The sequence below is a fragment of the Orcinus orca genome, chromosome 13 (genome assembly GCF_937001465.1).
Source record: "Orcinus orca chromosome 13, mOrcOrc1.1, whole genome shotgun sequence".
NCBI lineage: Eukaryota > Metazoa > Chordata > Mammalia > Artiodactyla > Delphinidae > Orcinus > Orcinus orca.
The window spans coordinates 70,591,922-70,604,889 of record NC_064571.1 but is presented as its reverse complement, the minus strand read 5'-3'; the positions used below and the strand labels follow the sequence as shown (position 1 = coordinate 70,604,889).

General features: G+C 53.5%; 2 protein-coding genes across 11 annotated transcripts; both read right to left on the bottom strand.

Annotated features, from left to right (window-relative positions):
- UCN (urocortin) lies at positions 1 to 850 on the bottom strand. Of its 2 annotated transcripts, XM_012532435.3 has the most exons (2): positions 711 to 850; positions 1 to 449 (listed from the first exon to the last, which is right to left on the bottom strand). In XM_012532435.3, the coding sequence occupies exon 2, from the start codon at positions 434 to 436 to the stop codon at positions 56 to 58; it is 381 nt and encodes a 126-aa protein (XP_012387889.1). In that variant the 5' UTR covers positions 437 to 449; positions 711 to 850; the 3' UTR covers positions 1 to 55. The 2 variants fall into 2 exon arrangements, with proteins under 2 accessions (XP_012387889.1, XP_049552187.1); XM_049696230.1 differs by lacking the exon at positions 711 to 850 and having other exon boundaries at positions 1 to 614.
- A 1,406-nt stretch (positions 851 to 2,256) lies between these two features.
- On the bottom strand, positions 2,257 to 12,767 carry MPV17 (mitochondrial inner membrane protein MPV17). 9 transcript variants are annotated; one of them, XR_007470991.1, is made up of 7 exons: positions 11,815 to 12,355; positions 4,878 to 4,958; positions 4,567 to 4,659; positions 4,106 to 4,482; positions 3,795 to 3,847; positions 2,663 to 2,806; positions 2,257 to 2,314 (listed from the first exon to the last, which is right to left on the bottom strand). XR_007470991.1 is itself a non-coding variant. In XM_033425146.2 (7 exons), the coding sequence occupies exons 1-7, from the start codon at positions 11,882 to 11,884 to the stop codon at positions 2,737 to 2,739; spliced, it is 531 nt and encodes a 176-aa protein (XP_033281037.1). In that variant the 5' UTR covers positions 11,885 to 12,354; the 3' UTR covers positions 2,546 to 2,736. The 9 variants fall into 9 exon arrangements, 8 of the variants coding, with proteins under 8 accessions (XP_033281037.1, XP_033281036.1, XP_033281038.1 ...); XM_033425146.2 differs by lacking the exon at positions 2,257 to 2,314 and having other exon boundaries at positions 2,546 to 2,806; positions 4,106 to 4,138; positions 4,387 to 4,482; positions 4,878 to 4,993; positions 11,815 to 12,354; XM_033425145.2 differs by lacking the exon at positions 2,257 to 2,314 and having other exon boundaries at positions 2,546 to 3,847; positions 4,106 to 4,138; positions 4,387 to 4,482; positions 4,878 to 4,993.
- Positions 12,768 to 12,968: the final 201 nt, after the last annotated feature.

Sequence of the window (12,968 nt, the reverse complement as noted above, 5' to 3'; positions counted from 1 at the left end):
TCAGCCCGGGGGTGGGGGTGGGGGTCGAGATTTTCGGGGCCCCAGACCCCGCCGATCACTTGCCCACCGAGTCGAATATGATGCGGTTCTGCTCGGCGCGCTCCCTCTGGCTCTGCGTCCGCGCCAGCTCCAGCAGGGTCCGTAGCAGGTGGAAGGTGAGGTCAATGGACAGCGGAGGGTCGTCCCGTCGCGGCCGCTCGCCTGTGATCGCGGATCCCCATCGGCCCTGTCCCGCGCGGCGCGGGAAGCGCTCCGCCAGCAGCAAGAGGAGCGCGCGGGCCCCTCCACCGTGGTTCCGTGTCCCAGGGCTCCAGCGCAGACTTGGGTCCTGGACCCCGGCCGCCGCCGCCTCCGGGCTCCACTGGCTGCTCCCCGGGCGCAGCTGTGCCAGGAGCAGCAGCGCCGCCAGCAGCGCCGCGCGTCCCGCCGGCCTCATGGTACCACCGGCCCTGGACACACAGGCGCAGCGCAGGGTGAGGCGCGCCAGGGGCAGTCGCAGGGGGAGCCACTCTCCTTCCCGCGCACTTCCAGCGCCCCTGTCGGGCCCCTGCGACTGCTGCCCGGTGCCCACAGCCTTCCCTCCAGCCCCAGCCGCTGCCCAGTCCTGTGCCACCCTTTTCTCCCTCCCTCCCTCTTGGCGGGTCGCGGTGGGTGAGCTGAGCGCAGTCCCGGTGCTGAGGGAGTCTGGGCGGACGCTGAGAGCCACTCACAGTTTGCCGGAGAGCGTCTGTACCCTGCAGGAAGGAGCTCCCGTCTCGGTCCCTCGGGGCGGGCTGAGGGCGCCTTGGGGAACACGGGGTCTGTCCCGGGACTGCTACCAGCCTTATATAGCGCCAGGACAGCTCCGGCTGACGTCAGCGAGGAACATGCACTGATTGTAGAGCAATGACGGCCGCAGCTCCGAGTCCGACCCTTGCGGCTGCGAGACCCCGTGGGGCGCGTCTCTGGAAGTGACACCTGGCTCAAGAGAGGGAGAAGCCTGTTGGGGAGTAAAGACTGCTCCAGCCATGAGAGTCCTTCACCTGTTTAGAACAGCCAGCAGTGACCAGGGGGCCTGTCCGCAGACCAGACTAGTCCAGATCTGCAGTCTTCTCTGACACTTGAAAGAAGACTGGACCGCGGGGGCTGTCCATGGTGCTGACCTTGTCCTCAGCCTCCAGAAGGGGCCAGAGGCCTCTGGAGAACGCTGTCCTGCTCAGACCCAGTCCCTTGCCCCAGCTATCAGTTCTGTAAATGGAGACAATCAGGACAGCACTGCTGGCACTCAGCTACCATCATGGTGCCCACCCAAGAGGCGTCTGAGGCAGCTTAAGCTGCCAGGATTTTTGATGTCATTCTAGCCCCAGGATCTAAATTCTAGGGCTGTCTGACTGAGGCACCATAAAAAAGAGGGCCTCTGGTCAGGGTGCTTTCAGACAACAAAAGGCTGGTCCATCTGCTTATAGGTTTGCCCCAAAGCAGGAGTTTAGCCAAGTTAATTTTTCTCCTGGGAATCACAGCAGCAGTATTACTTTATCTTTGACCTCCAGGTTAAGATCACTGGGTAGGAAGTAAGGAAACTTGGTCTTAAGTGTTTGACCTGCTATAACAACAATACCATAAACTGGGTGGCTTATAAACAACAGACATTTATTTCTCACAGTTGTGGAGGCTGGGAGTCCAAGACCAGGGTGCCAGTAGGTTTGGTGTCTGGTGAGGACCTGCTTTCTGGCTCACAGATGGCGCCTCTTGCTGTCTCATCACATGGCCTCTTTTGTGAGTGTACTGATCCCATGAGCGCTCTGCCCTCATGACCTAATCACTTCCCAAAGGCCCCACCTCCTAATACCATCACCTTGGGCATTAGGTTTTCCTCATATAAATTGGGGAGTATACAAACATTCAAACTATAGCATGTGGGTTCAAGTTTCTACTCTGCCTGTAACTCATGGTGTGGACAGGGCACCTCACCTCTGTGGACCTCAGTGTCCTCATCTGTAAAAGATTGGGCTTGGGGCTTCCCTGGTGGCGCAGTGGTTGAGAGTCCGCCTGCCGATGCAGGGGACATGGGTTCGTGCCCCGGTCTGGGAAGATCCCACATGCCGCGGAGCGGCTGGGCCCGTGAGCCATGGCCGCTGAGCCTGCGCGTCCGGAGCCTGTGCTCCGCAACGGGAGAGGCCACAACAGTGAGAGGCCCGCGTAACGCAAAAAAAAAAAAAAAAAAAAAAGATTGGGCTTAGTCATCTCCAGGCTCTCTCCAAACTCTAGAAAACGGGCCTCCGCAGTCGGTTTCTGCTGGGTCTTACTCATTGCCTCTGCAAGTTCCAGATTTTACCTATTTAGAAATATATTTATGGAGGCACCATACAAAGAGCTTGAGGGGCTCCCCCAAAATTGGAGCTAGACTAGGGCTGGGAAGGGTTAGAAAAACAGATGTGTCTATGAAGAGTGGGGATGAGTGGTACTTGCCGGGATATGAGCGTAAACTGAAGGTGACAAAATCATATGGTTCAACAAGTATTTATGGAGTGCCTACTATGTGGTGGGTATAAGACCATTATAAAGGTTTTAGTGATTTCAGTAGGAGTCAGGTTACATTTTAGAGTGAAACAGGCCACTTCAGAGTGCTAACCCCATTAAGTTCTGACCAGCCACCAAACCCTGTGAAAACCAATGTGCCCACTTTGAGGAGGCGGTTTGACCCTTCCAGGGTGAAGCTGCATCACTGCAAGCTTGAAATGATGGGGTAAGGCAGACTTAGAGCCGATGTGCCTTCCAGGACAGGTAAGAGTTCCAGATAACAGCAACACACTGGACGACAGCCAACCTAAGGAACAGGGATGGTACCGTGAAGAAGCAGCAGAACAAGGACAAGCAAGCAGGGAGAGATGGGAAAGTACAGTGGGATAAGGGGGATTATTTCCAAGAATGCCCAGATTTAGCTCTCCTTCCTTCAGCCCCCACGGAGGGATGTGTGGCTCAGACGAGAGGAAAACCAGCTCGGGTTCTGGTGCCAGCCCAGAGCTCTGTCTCCTGGACAAAAGCTCCAAAGTTAACCCCCCCTCAGCCGCCATCTCGCCATGCATGGCTCCATTATTCGTACTCCTGTCCAGGCTCCTTCTAAATACACATCTGTCCGTCTTGTACAGCTGAGATCTCATCTTCCGAAAAATGTGCTGCCTGCCATATAAAGCAGCACCTCCTTCTCTTTATTTTAAACATACCTTGCTCTGGTTCCAAAGAGCACTGCAAGGACCCTAAAGTTTCATTTAGTTCATAAGTCTATACTCCTTTTAGCTGTGCTATTCATGTCCATTTTGAGCCTGTCCCCTCTGAAGAGTTTCATGTTTTTCCCTGTTCCCAAAGCCCCCACACCTCCAATAATTTTAACCACTCATCTTGGTTGCACTATATATTTTTACTGAGATTTCAGCAACTACCTTTATTATCTAGGATAAAATAATATTTTGCAGTGGACTAACCTGACCACGTTCCTACTTGTCTCTTTGGTCTACCTTTCTGCCTAACCTAGGCTGTAGCCCTGCCCCTGCAGACATGCCATCAAAGGTAGAGAGCCCAGGTGGGATGGAGACAAGGACTGTGGAGCAAGATCCTCCCTAGGAAGATGAAAGAAGTCAGCGGGCAGACACTCTGGGATGCTCTGTAATAAAATGCTCAGGAGTCTGAGGAGCTCTGACCAGGGCAGAGTGTTCTGGGGGGTCTAAGGTAGTTCAAGGTTAAAATGAGAATCACTTTGTCTCCAACCGTTCATAATGTGTATCTTCCTTGAAGGGTGGTGTGGGGATCTGTCATACCTGTAATGAAGAGGGACCAGGTAGAAGTTGGCTAACTGCACAGCAGGCCAGAGCTACAACAGAGAGAAGGTAAAGGTTGGTGGGCTGCCTCCATCACCTGACCCCAGACTCCCTGCCTTGCCTGGTCTGACTCCAGCTTCTACAGACAAGAATACGTTGCACAACTGGGTGAGTGCTTCCCTGAGTATGGTGCCCATGTGGGAATGAGAGAGTAATCCCAACTGAGGGATTTCTGTGTCAGGAGGACCCCCAGTCCCTGGCACTTCTGGACTCAAGAAAGAAGAAGAGGCAGCTGAGGTGTCAGCTCTTACATAGTAGTTGGTGATGAGAGCATCAGGATAATCCTGAGGAGACAAGAGAAGGAACAAGTGAACATTTGCATTTCCAGGTAGCTCAGACCTCCTGATCTGAGTATCACATAGAGACTTCTGTTCAGAGAAGACACCCCTGCACCACTGCCCCTCAGCTCCTCTCCTCCAGAGTTGGGGCTCTGCCTGCACCTCCACCCTTCCCATCCCCATGAAGCCTGCCTCATTCCCCTGGGCCTGCCGCCCTGCCATCCAGAAATCATCCCCACACCTGCCCAGCTCACCTGCTGGAGTTTGGCCCAATTGTCCTGGGCTGACAGTCCATTGAGTGTCCCTACCAGTGAGAGGAAACAGCCCAGAAAACATGGGGCAAAGCCCCCCTAGGGAAGAGAAATTAAAGCACCTAAACCCCTGCCCTCCCTTGACACAGCTCACCCTCCCCAACTCCCTTTCCTTGTGCTCACCTGATCCAACAGCATCTTCTTTAGTGCATCCACCTTGGTGGTGCCAGGGATGAGCCGGTCCAAAACCTTGTACCAGCCTCCTACTACAGGGCCCTGAAAGTAACCCCCAAAGAGGGGAGCAGGGATGCAGAGGGGAGCATTAGGCCTTTACATCACAAAGCTCCTCCCCAGCATATTAGAAACCAAACCCCAGGGGGAGCAGACACTCCAGGCTGGCTTAGATGTGAGAGGGTCCAAGGGAAACTAAAGGATGACAGGGAACTGAAACCACTGTCCAATCCACCGGCAGCCCTGCTGTGGGCAGCACTTACCACAAAGCCACAGCCCAGGGAGACCATGGTCAGGGTCCGGCCAGTCTTGTGTGCCTGCAGACCTCGCCTCTCCACCAGCTGCTGTGAGATAACATCACCCAGGCCCATCAGAGACCCTGTGCAGGGTACACAGGTGTTGTCAGGACACCTCCCAGGGACAAGCTGCCATCCCAAGGAGGGAGGTAAGTCTGCTCACTGAATGAGGCTCTGGCACTCTGAGGCCAGGGGTTTCATTCTGGGGCAAATGGCCAGTCTTTCCTGCTGCTTCAAGGATGGTAACACCTCCCCAAGGGTGGTGATATTTAATATGTGTCCTGTTAGAAACTGGGATGAGCAGCCTTGAGCAGGCCAGGGCCCAAGAACACTGCACTGAGCAATGAAGGAAAGTTGGACTCAGCAACCGCAGGTAGGGGAAGGAGAATCTGAGGTGCCAGGGGCTGAGATGCACTGACTGTCGGAATTGGAAAGGCCTTCCAGATGTTTTTGTGCAAACCCCTTACTCTAGAGTTATGGATGGAAACGAAGGTCCAAGACCTCACATAACCAGTAAGTGGTAGAGCCAAGGCCAAGGACCAGGTGGCTTGATTTCCTAGACAGTGTTCTTTCCAGGATGCCTTACTATGAATAGATCATGTGCAGAACGCTAAGGGATCCTGGGGTTGTTTTTCCCCCCAGCCGAAGGCAAGGCCCTGGCCAATGTCTTCACCTTGGTTTTGGGATCTCTGTTTGTGGAGAACAGCAAGAATAACTCTAAAACATAAGTGTTCAAATGGTCCCAGGCAGGAGGATGCCTGGCTGAGCTGCTACGAGTCCCTGCAAGGAAGGATCCTGTCACCTCCCAGCACAGTCAGGTACACCCAGACTTCCCATTCACAGCCTCAGACTGAGCTGCCAACAGGTATTAAGGCCATTTCTCCCCAGGTCTTTGCACCCGCTTCCCCTCCCCTCACTTGCACAGACACCCAGCTCCAAGTAGCACTAGTAGGACACCCACACCCAGAAACCAAGACAGAAACCATCACTGTTTGGGCTTCCCTGGCTGGTGGCGCAGTGGTTAAGAATCCGCCTGCCAATGCAGGGGACACAGGTTTGAGCCCTGGTCCGGGAAGATCCCACATGCCGTGGAGCAACTAAGCCCGTGCGCCACAACTACTGAGCCTGCGCTCTAGAGCCCACGAGCCACAACTACTGAGCCTGCGCTCTAGAGCCCGCGTGCCACAACTACTGAAGCCCGCGTGCCTAGAGCCCGTGCTCCGCAACAAGAGAAGCCACTGCGATGAGAAGCCCGTGCACCGCAACGAAGAGTAGCCTCTGCTCGCCGCAACTAGAGAAAGCCCGCGTGCAGCAACGAAGACCCAACGCAGCCAAAAAAAAAAAAAAAGAAACCATCACTGTTTACAGAGCCCCCGTCAGTGATGGTGGTGTGATGGTTTCTAACAAACACACACTTCTACTAGGGCCACTTGGGAGTGACTGTATGACCTTCTGCTTGCCTGTCTATCACAGTGAGTAATGAGAGTCCCCTCCAGCCCCATAGCCACCACTGTCCCTGTGCCCTCAATTAGCACTGGGCAAACACATCCTCATCCTTGGCCCGGAGCTGGCTCTGACGTCCGTGCTGGCTGCACACTCATTGCTCTTCGCCCGCACCCCTGCACAGCCCTGCCCCTGTGCAGCCTCGTCAGAGGCAGCTGAGTAAGGCTGAGAGCTGGGGTCGGGCTGGGGCACCCACAGGTGACCTAGGCTGCTGGCCTCAGCTGCTGGGACCCCCAGCACACCCACCAAGGGAGGCCTGCCTCTCCTCTCCCTGAAACTCCCAAAGTGGTGGAGGCCCTTCCCAGAACATGGCTAGACATGGCCTCCCAGAGGGCAAGGACAGAATCCTAGACGTCTTTGTTCTCTTATCCCCCACCATACCAAGCCTGGCAGGTGCTCAGAAAATAAACTGGGAGAAATGTCAGAGGTACCACCCAGACAACAAGACTGCCCTGGGAAGGGCACAGAGGACGCCAAGTGTAGCCCAAAGGATGCACCCAGGCTCAAGGTGTGAGGAGCAGTGGGGCTGAAGGCTCGCTCCCCCTCCACAGTTGGCACTGAACACCCTATCCCCTCTCCCTAAGAACTTGGGGTCACCAGCTGCGTGCCCAGGGAGGAGAGGGAGCTGTTGTGGCCATGCATAAGGGAAGAGTGACCCTGACGAGGCCTGGGGAAGGGGGAACAGAAAGACAGTCACTGCTTAAATGAAGGGACTAACAGTTTGACATTTGGCAAGATGTTTACAGTATACAAAAGGGCTCTCATACATTTAATCCTCACAAAAGGTCTGGAAGGTAGAGGTCACACCCCCATTTAATGTCTTTGAGAGATGAGGTGACTTGCTAAGGAGTGGAGCCTAAAACCAGGCATTCTCTCAAGGGGGTACAGGAGGCCAGGGAATCCCCAGCAGAGGCTGAGACCTGGGCTCAGGGGCCAGTGGGCACCAAGAAGCTCCTGTGGCTGCTACTCATGGGGGGTTCCTGCCCAAACAAGGCCCCAAAGGCCTGCATATCAAAGACACTTCCTGGACTAACGCACTTCCTCTCTGTCTTTCACTCCCCAGAATGTGACCACCTCTGTTCCTTGTCATCTTGTGGGGAGGGCAAGCAGCAATATTCTTGGGAAGGAAACAGTCACAAAGAGAGGGGTGTTTTCACTCTTCACGGCTTACCAACAGTCACACAAGCTAAAGGCAGAGCAGGAGTGAAAAGCAAAGTCCCTGACATGCAGTCCCACAGTCCTGCAACCCTGCAGCCTTTGAGAAAGATGGATTCCAGGCCCCCAAACCATGCCCATCAGGCCTGAGAGACAACCAAGCAGCAGGAGTGAGCAGGTCGTGTGTAGCCTGTAGCCCTGCCAGTTCTGTCCATTTCAGACAGAACCATGCCCAGTTCCTCCTCTGGAGGAACACAGATCATGAGGCCCCGTGGGCCTGCAGCAGCTCCAGGGAGCTCTGAGGCTTTGGTCTAAGCACAGAGCAAGGCCTTTTTTGGTCAGAGTGATTGAGCAGGAAGGGCTGACATCCAGATTCCTCATCCCACCTTCCCCAACCCAGAGCCCAAACAGACCCCAACCGTCCTAGGCTCTGGGAGTCCTCTTGGACATATTTGGTTGACCTGGACCCTCCAGTGCTCTGGCTTCCCTTTCCTTGGACTTGTTTCCAGGGCGTTGGGACTACAGGCCTGCCGAGACATAATGCCTGAGCCCCGATGGGGCAGGACAAGGGGCTGCCGGGCGGTGATGCCCCAATGCCAGGCTGGGCGCAGAGCCCAGCGGGCAGACGCTGGCGTGGGTGTGACATCATGCCCCTGGGTAGGTGCCAGTTCTCATGCCGTCACTCGCCACCAGATTCAGCAGAGTGGGGCGGGGGGTAGGGGTTGGGGAGTGCCTGCATCTGAGCACAGATCTATTTGGGACCACCTTCTGCCCGCTAGTGGAAAAGCCCCAACTTGCATGCCCTCATCCTAGGCATGGGTGGGGGTAAGTGCTCTACTTCCCCTATTTTGTTCCTCTCCTGGCTTTTGTGTGTTGAGTCGTAGATGCAAGAAACCAAAGTATTAATGGAAGATGAGAAAACTGAGGAGCAGGAAGTTGGAATGAGGAGCAGGAAACTGTCCTTGACTATGGGAGGCCTGGGTCGGCAGGTGTAGCTGCTGGCAGGGGGCCAGGGTGCTGTCTCATTCCTCTCCAGAAGTCTCCAATAATTAAATAGCCGCCTGGGGGAGGGGCTTGGTCTGGCGGAGCGTGGAGGGAGCTGAAGCCCAGCAGTGACAGGGGAGCACCTCCTCTGGGGTCCGTGGGAGTGCTCTCCCCACTCCTGGCCTGAACCCTTCCCACTGCTAGAAAGTAAGACAAAATGGAGGGCTCTGCAGCTTGTCAGGTACCTAAGCCCAGACCAGCTGGAACTATACTCAGCATTCTGAGGTCCCAGGTGTCTCAATTGCAGGGCAGTGCATTGGGAAGTGCCCCAGGTTCTAATGCCAGCTCCACCACTGACCATGAAACCTCATGCATATCACTCCTCCCTCGTGCCTCAGTTTCCTTCTCTGTAGTATCAGGGGCTGGACTGGATGGTCTCTAATGCCTGTTGAGCTCTCACATTCAGATTGCAGGGAAACCAGTGTCTGCAGAAGCTCAGCTGCTTCCACAGCAGGACCAGAGTGGCCTAAGATGGATGGAACTGGGCCCCCTGGAGACTGGAAGGGCCCTCAGGAAAGGATGAGAGAAGGCTGACTTAGACTCTGCAGAACACACAGCAGACCTTTGCCCAGGCTGCCCTGTTCCTGACTCTGGCTTGGCCCAAAATAGGTGTACCAGACACTTCTTTTGAACCATATCAGATCTTTTTGATTCACTTATCTCTTACTGCAGCCACCACTGCAGTTCAGCTGATGGGTCCTTGTCTCAGGCCTGTGCCTTACCTGAGGCTGAGCTACTGGTGCTTTACCTGGGGATGATGCCTGTGCAACCTGGTAGAGCACAGAGCACGGGCATCAACATCCCATGTGGCAAACCTTTGACCAACGTGGGATGGAGCCGGTGGGTAAAGGTTTCTCCTTTTCTCCAGAAAAGACTATTCACCCATAAAGTCCTAAGAGGCATTTCAAAGAGCTTCTCAGTCAGTTTTAAGGGACTGAGCAGCCACGTGCCCTAAGCAGTGTCCATTTGATAACGCACCCTTCTGTTGGCTGTCCCTCTTCCCTCTCTCCCCACCATGGATTACTTCCTAACAAAGTACCTGCAAAGCAGATTCAGACTCTACTTTTTGGAGAACCAAGGCTAGATGGTTATCCATGTTCCAAATTTATGGCTAGTGGAACAAACCCAACCCAAGCACCACTATAAAAATAAGAGCTTGTTGTTCTTGGGTTGCCAACACTCATACAAAGGGCCAACTCCTGGAGCCTTTAAGTTTCTTGAGCATTTTCTGATTTCTAAAGCCTTTTCAGAGATAATCCCTACACTGACTCTGTGAGGTCATATAACTAAACTCAAATTCTAAACGAGGAAACTGAGGCTCAAAGAGGTTTATTTTCTTGTCCCGATTCACACAGCTACTAAGTACTATGGCTCTGAGATTCAAACCTTGGTCTTCTAACTCCAAGTCTGAAATCTCTATTCTGTTTTCCAGTGTGATGAGCTATGCATGGGACCTTAGGAACTACTGTGCTGGGATCTAAAAACAGCTCAGTGAGCTAAATCCACTTCCCCCCTTTATTAGTTTGATTCGAGTACACTGAGCAGCAGGGAAGGAAAAGTCTGAAAGGTCTGGGAAAGTCTGAGAAAAGTGCTACCTAGAGGTTGCTTCAGGGCTGAGATATTGGCACGGCCTCAGGAAGACTCGGGGTGTGGAGCCACAGCACTCCAGCACTGACAGGCCAGCACCCCAGTTCAGCTACGTATCTGCACTCGGACCCCTTGGAGCTCTAGCTCCTGCCTTCGTCAGCTGCAGTTCCCTTGGGTAAGGAAACACAAGGACCATCCTTCCCTCCCTATTCTTGATGGCCACAAAGGGGAGGGGGGAAACTTCCTTCTGGTAGTTAGGGTCCCTGGGGGAATCTGAGGCTGGGCAAAGGGCCCAGCGTGTCAGTTCCCATCACAGCCACCCAGTACAGCATGAGTCACCACACACGCAGCCAGGTGAGTCATGCAGGCTGACGGACACTCTGAGGACAGGATGGGGGATAGCTGGGCACAGGAGGATGGAGAGGGGCCCAGGGAGGAGCAAAAGACTCCTTGGCCAGTCACTCAATGAAGTTCCTAGTGCTGATGTGGGGCTATTCCAGTAACAGGAATTCTGTTGTATCCTGGCTTTCAGTAGCATCCCCCCACCCCACCCCTTTTTAACAGTCTTCCTCTCAGAAGCCCATGGTCCTCATTAGAATCCTGTTCCCTTCCTCTAAACATAGGCAAGACCTTATCTTAACTGGTCACTCTCGCACTGCCCCAATAGTCAATCCTTCCCCCTATAAAATTTATCTCTGTGCCATCTCCTTCCCCCTATAAAATTTATCTCTGTGCCATCTCCTTCCCCCATAAAATCCTTCCCCCTATAAAATTTATCTCTGTGCCATCTCCTCTCATATTAGCTAATCTGCAAAATGAGATGAAAATAAATACAGGTAAGTCACTGGGTTACCTTTGTGAGGTCGCTACTCAGTCACTGGATTTAGAGTAAAAATAAATCCTTGATTAGTATATTGTTTGAGGATACATCCATAGATAGTAAACTATAAGAAAAGCAAAAGAATGATATAAACAAAACTCAGGAAAGTGGTTATTTCTTAGGATGTATGAATAAGGAACAGGCATTCAAGGGGTCTCAAAGCTGGGTACTGATACAGGAGTATTCAGTTTACTTTTATTTCAATGGTACACACATATCTTAATCATTTTTTTGTGTGTATTAAGATATATTTCACAATAAGAACAATACTAAGAAAAATAAACTGGGGTAAGAGTCTGATTCCAGCACTTATTAGGTGTGTGATCTAACGTGGACCCAAGTAATCTTAGCCCACTTTGTGTCCCCACCTTTGTGGGGACCCTATGAGATAATGTGTGCTGAAAGTGTTTTGCACACTGTGAAATGTTAAAGGAGCCTTTGTTATTGTTCATTTTCTAAGTTAAGGCCTCCTCGGGGCAATGCCTTTCTTTATCCTAAGGGGATGACTCCTCAGGTTTGTGAGGACTTTCAGATCCTACTTTATAGCCAGGTCATCTATGCATAGCCCTTTCCTTAAGAACAGCCTTGGGGACCCTCCCTCCAAAACAGACTGGGTTGAGAGCCAATCCTTCAAGGGGTCTGAATAAAAGCAAATAATGATGGCGGGGGTGCAGCGAGCTTCTGCCTCCCAGATCAGCCTACGCTGGTACCACTAGGTCCCACAGGGACACTTACCAGCTGTCAGGACCTGTACTTTCCACGGGTGAGCAGTCAGAGCCCGCTGGTATGCCCGCCAAAGTGCCATGCTTTCTGTCAAGGCGAGAGGAGAGGGGGGTCACCCCCACTGCCCCTCTCCACAGTTAAAGAGACTTTTGTCCTTCCCTTGTGCCCACTCCCTCTTCCCCTCCCGCTTCTAAATGGGCAGAGGCTTCCTGGACAGCTTCCTGTCACAGGGATCCCCTTAGGCAATCGGGGACGAGAGGAAGGCTGTGGGCGGCTATGGAATATCGGTAGCCGCCACCCGCCACCCCACCCCCAGCCCTGAAGCAGGTCTATCTGGGGGCCTCTGTCCCGACCGAGGCACACAAGAGGACAGGTTTGCTCTGGCTTTCACCCAGAGCCTGGTCGGTCCCCAGATTCAGACTCTCAGTTGGAACCACCCCGCATCCTTCCTGAGCCCAACTCCACCCCAGAAAAACGGCCTCTGACTCCCTGGACCTGGAACGGTCACAAACGCTGCTGCCGCTACAGAATCGCTGCGCTTTGAGCGGGTGACCCCGGAACTCTCGCTACTCACCAGCGCGCGAGCTCAGCCCCTCCCACGTGACCTGAGCGGCGGAGGGACTTCCGCCCCAAATCCCGCCCCTTCCGCTCGGCTGACCCCTAGGCTTTCCCCTGCATCCAGGGCCGGAATGGGAGTGGATTCAGACACTAATACCGTGGAGAGGGGCTCGGCTCGGTCTGCGCTGAGTCTTGGTGCGGGGCCCGCCTGCCCACGTGGGTCCGACCTCTGTCTGCTTCTGCCCTTTCTCTCCCTGCTGCACGGGCCTCTTAACCTGGATAGACTCTCACTGTTCCCGCATCCCGGAACTGGCCAAGGTCCAGACGTCGTTCTCGGTCTCAGGAATCATAGTTTGGAAACTATTAGGCATAGTTAAATGCGTGCGTGTGTGTTACTTTTTTTAAAAAAAAGTCTGTAAGTTCTTCACTAGCCTCAACTGTGAGCTCCTGAATGGGTGGAACTGGGTCTTGTTCGTATTTGTCGTCCTCATAGCAACTAGTTCAATGCTTTGTGCACGGTAGCCTTTAGAAATGCTGCGTAAAGATGACTGTTCCATGGAAATAATTCGGATTACAGAACCTCCAGTTTAGATACTGGTTTCATAACT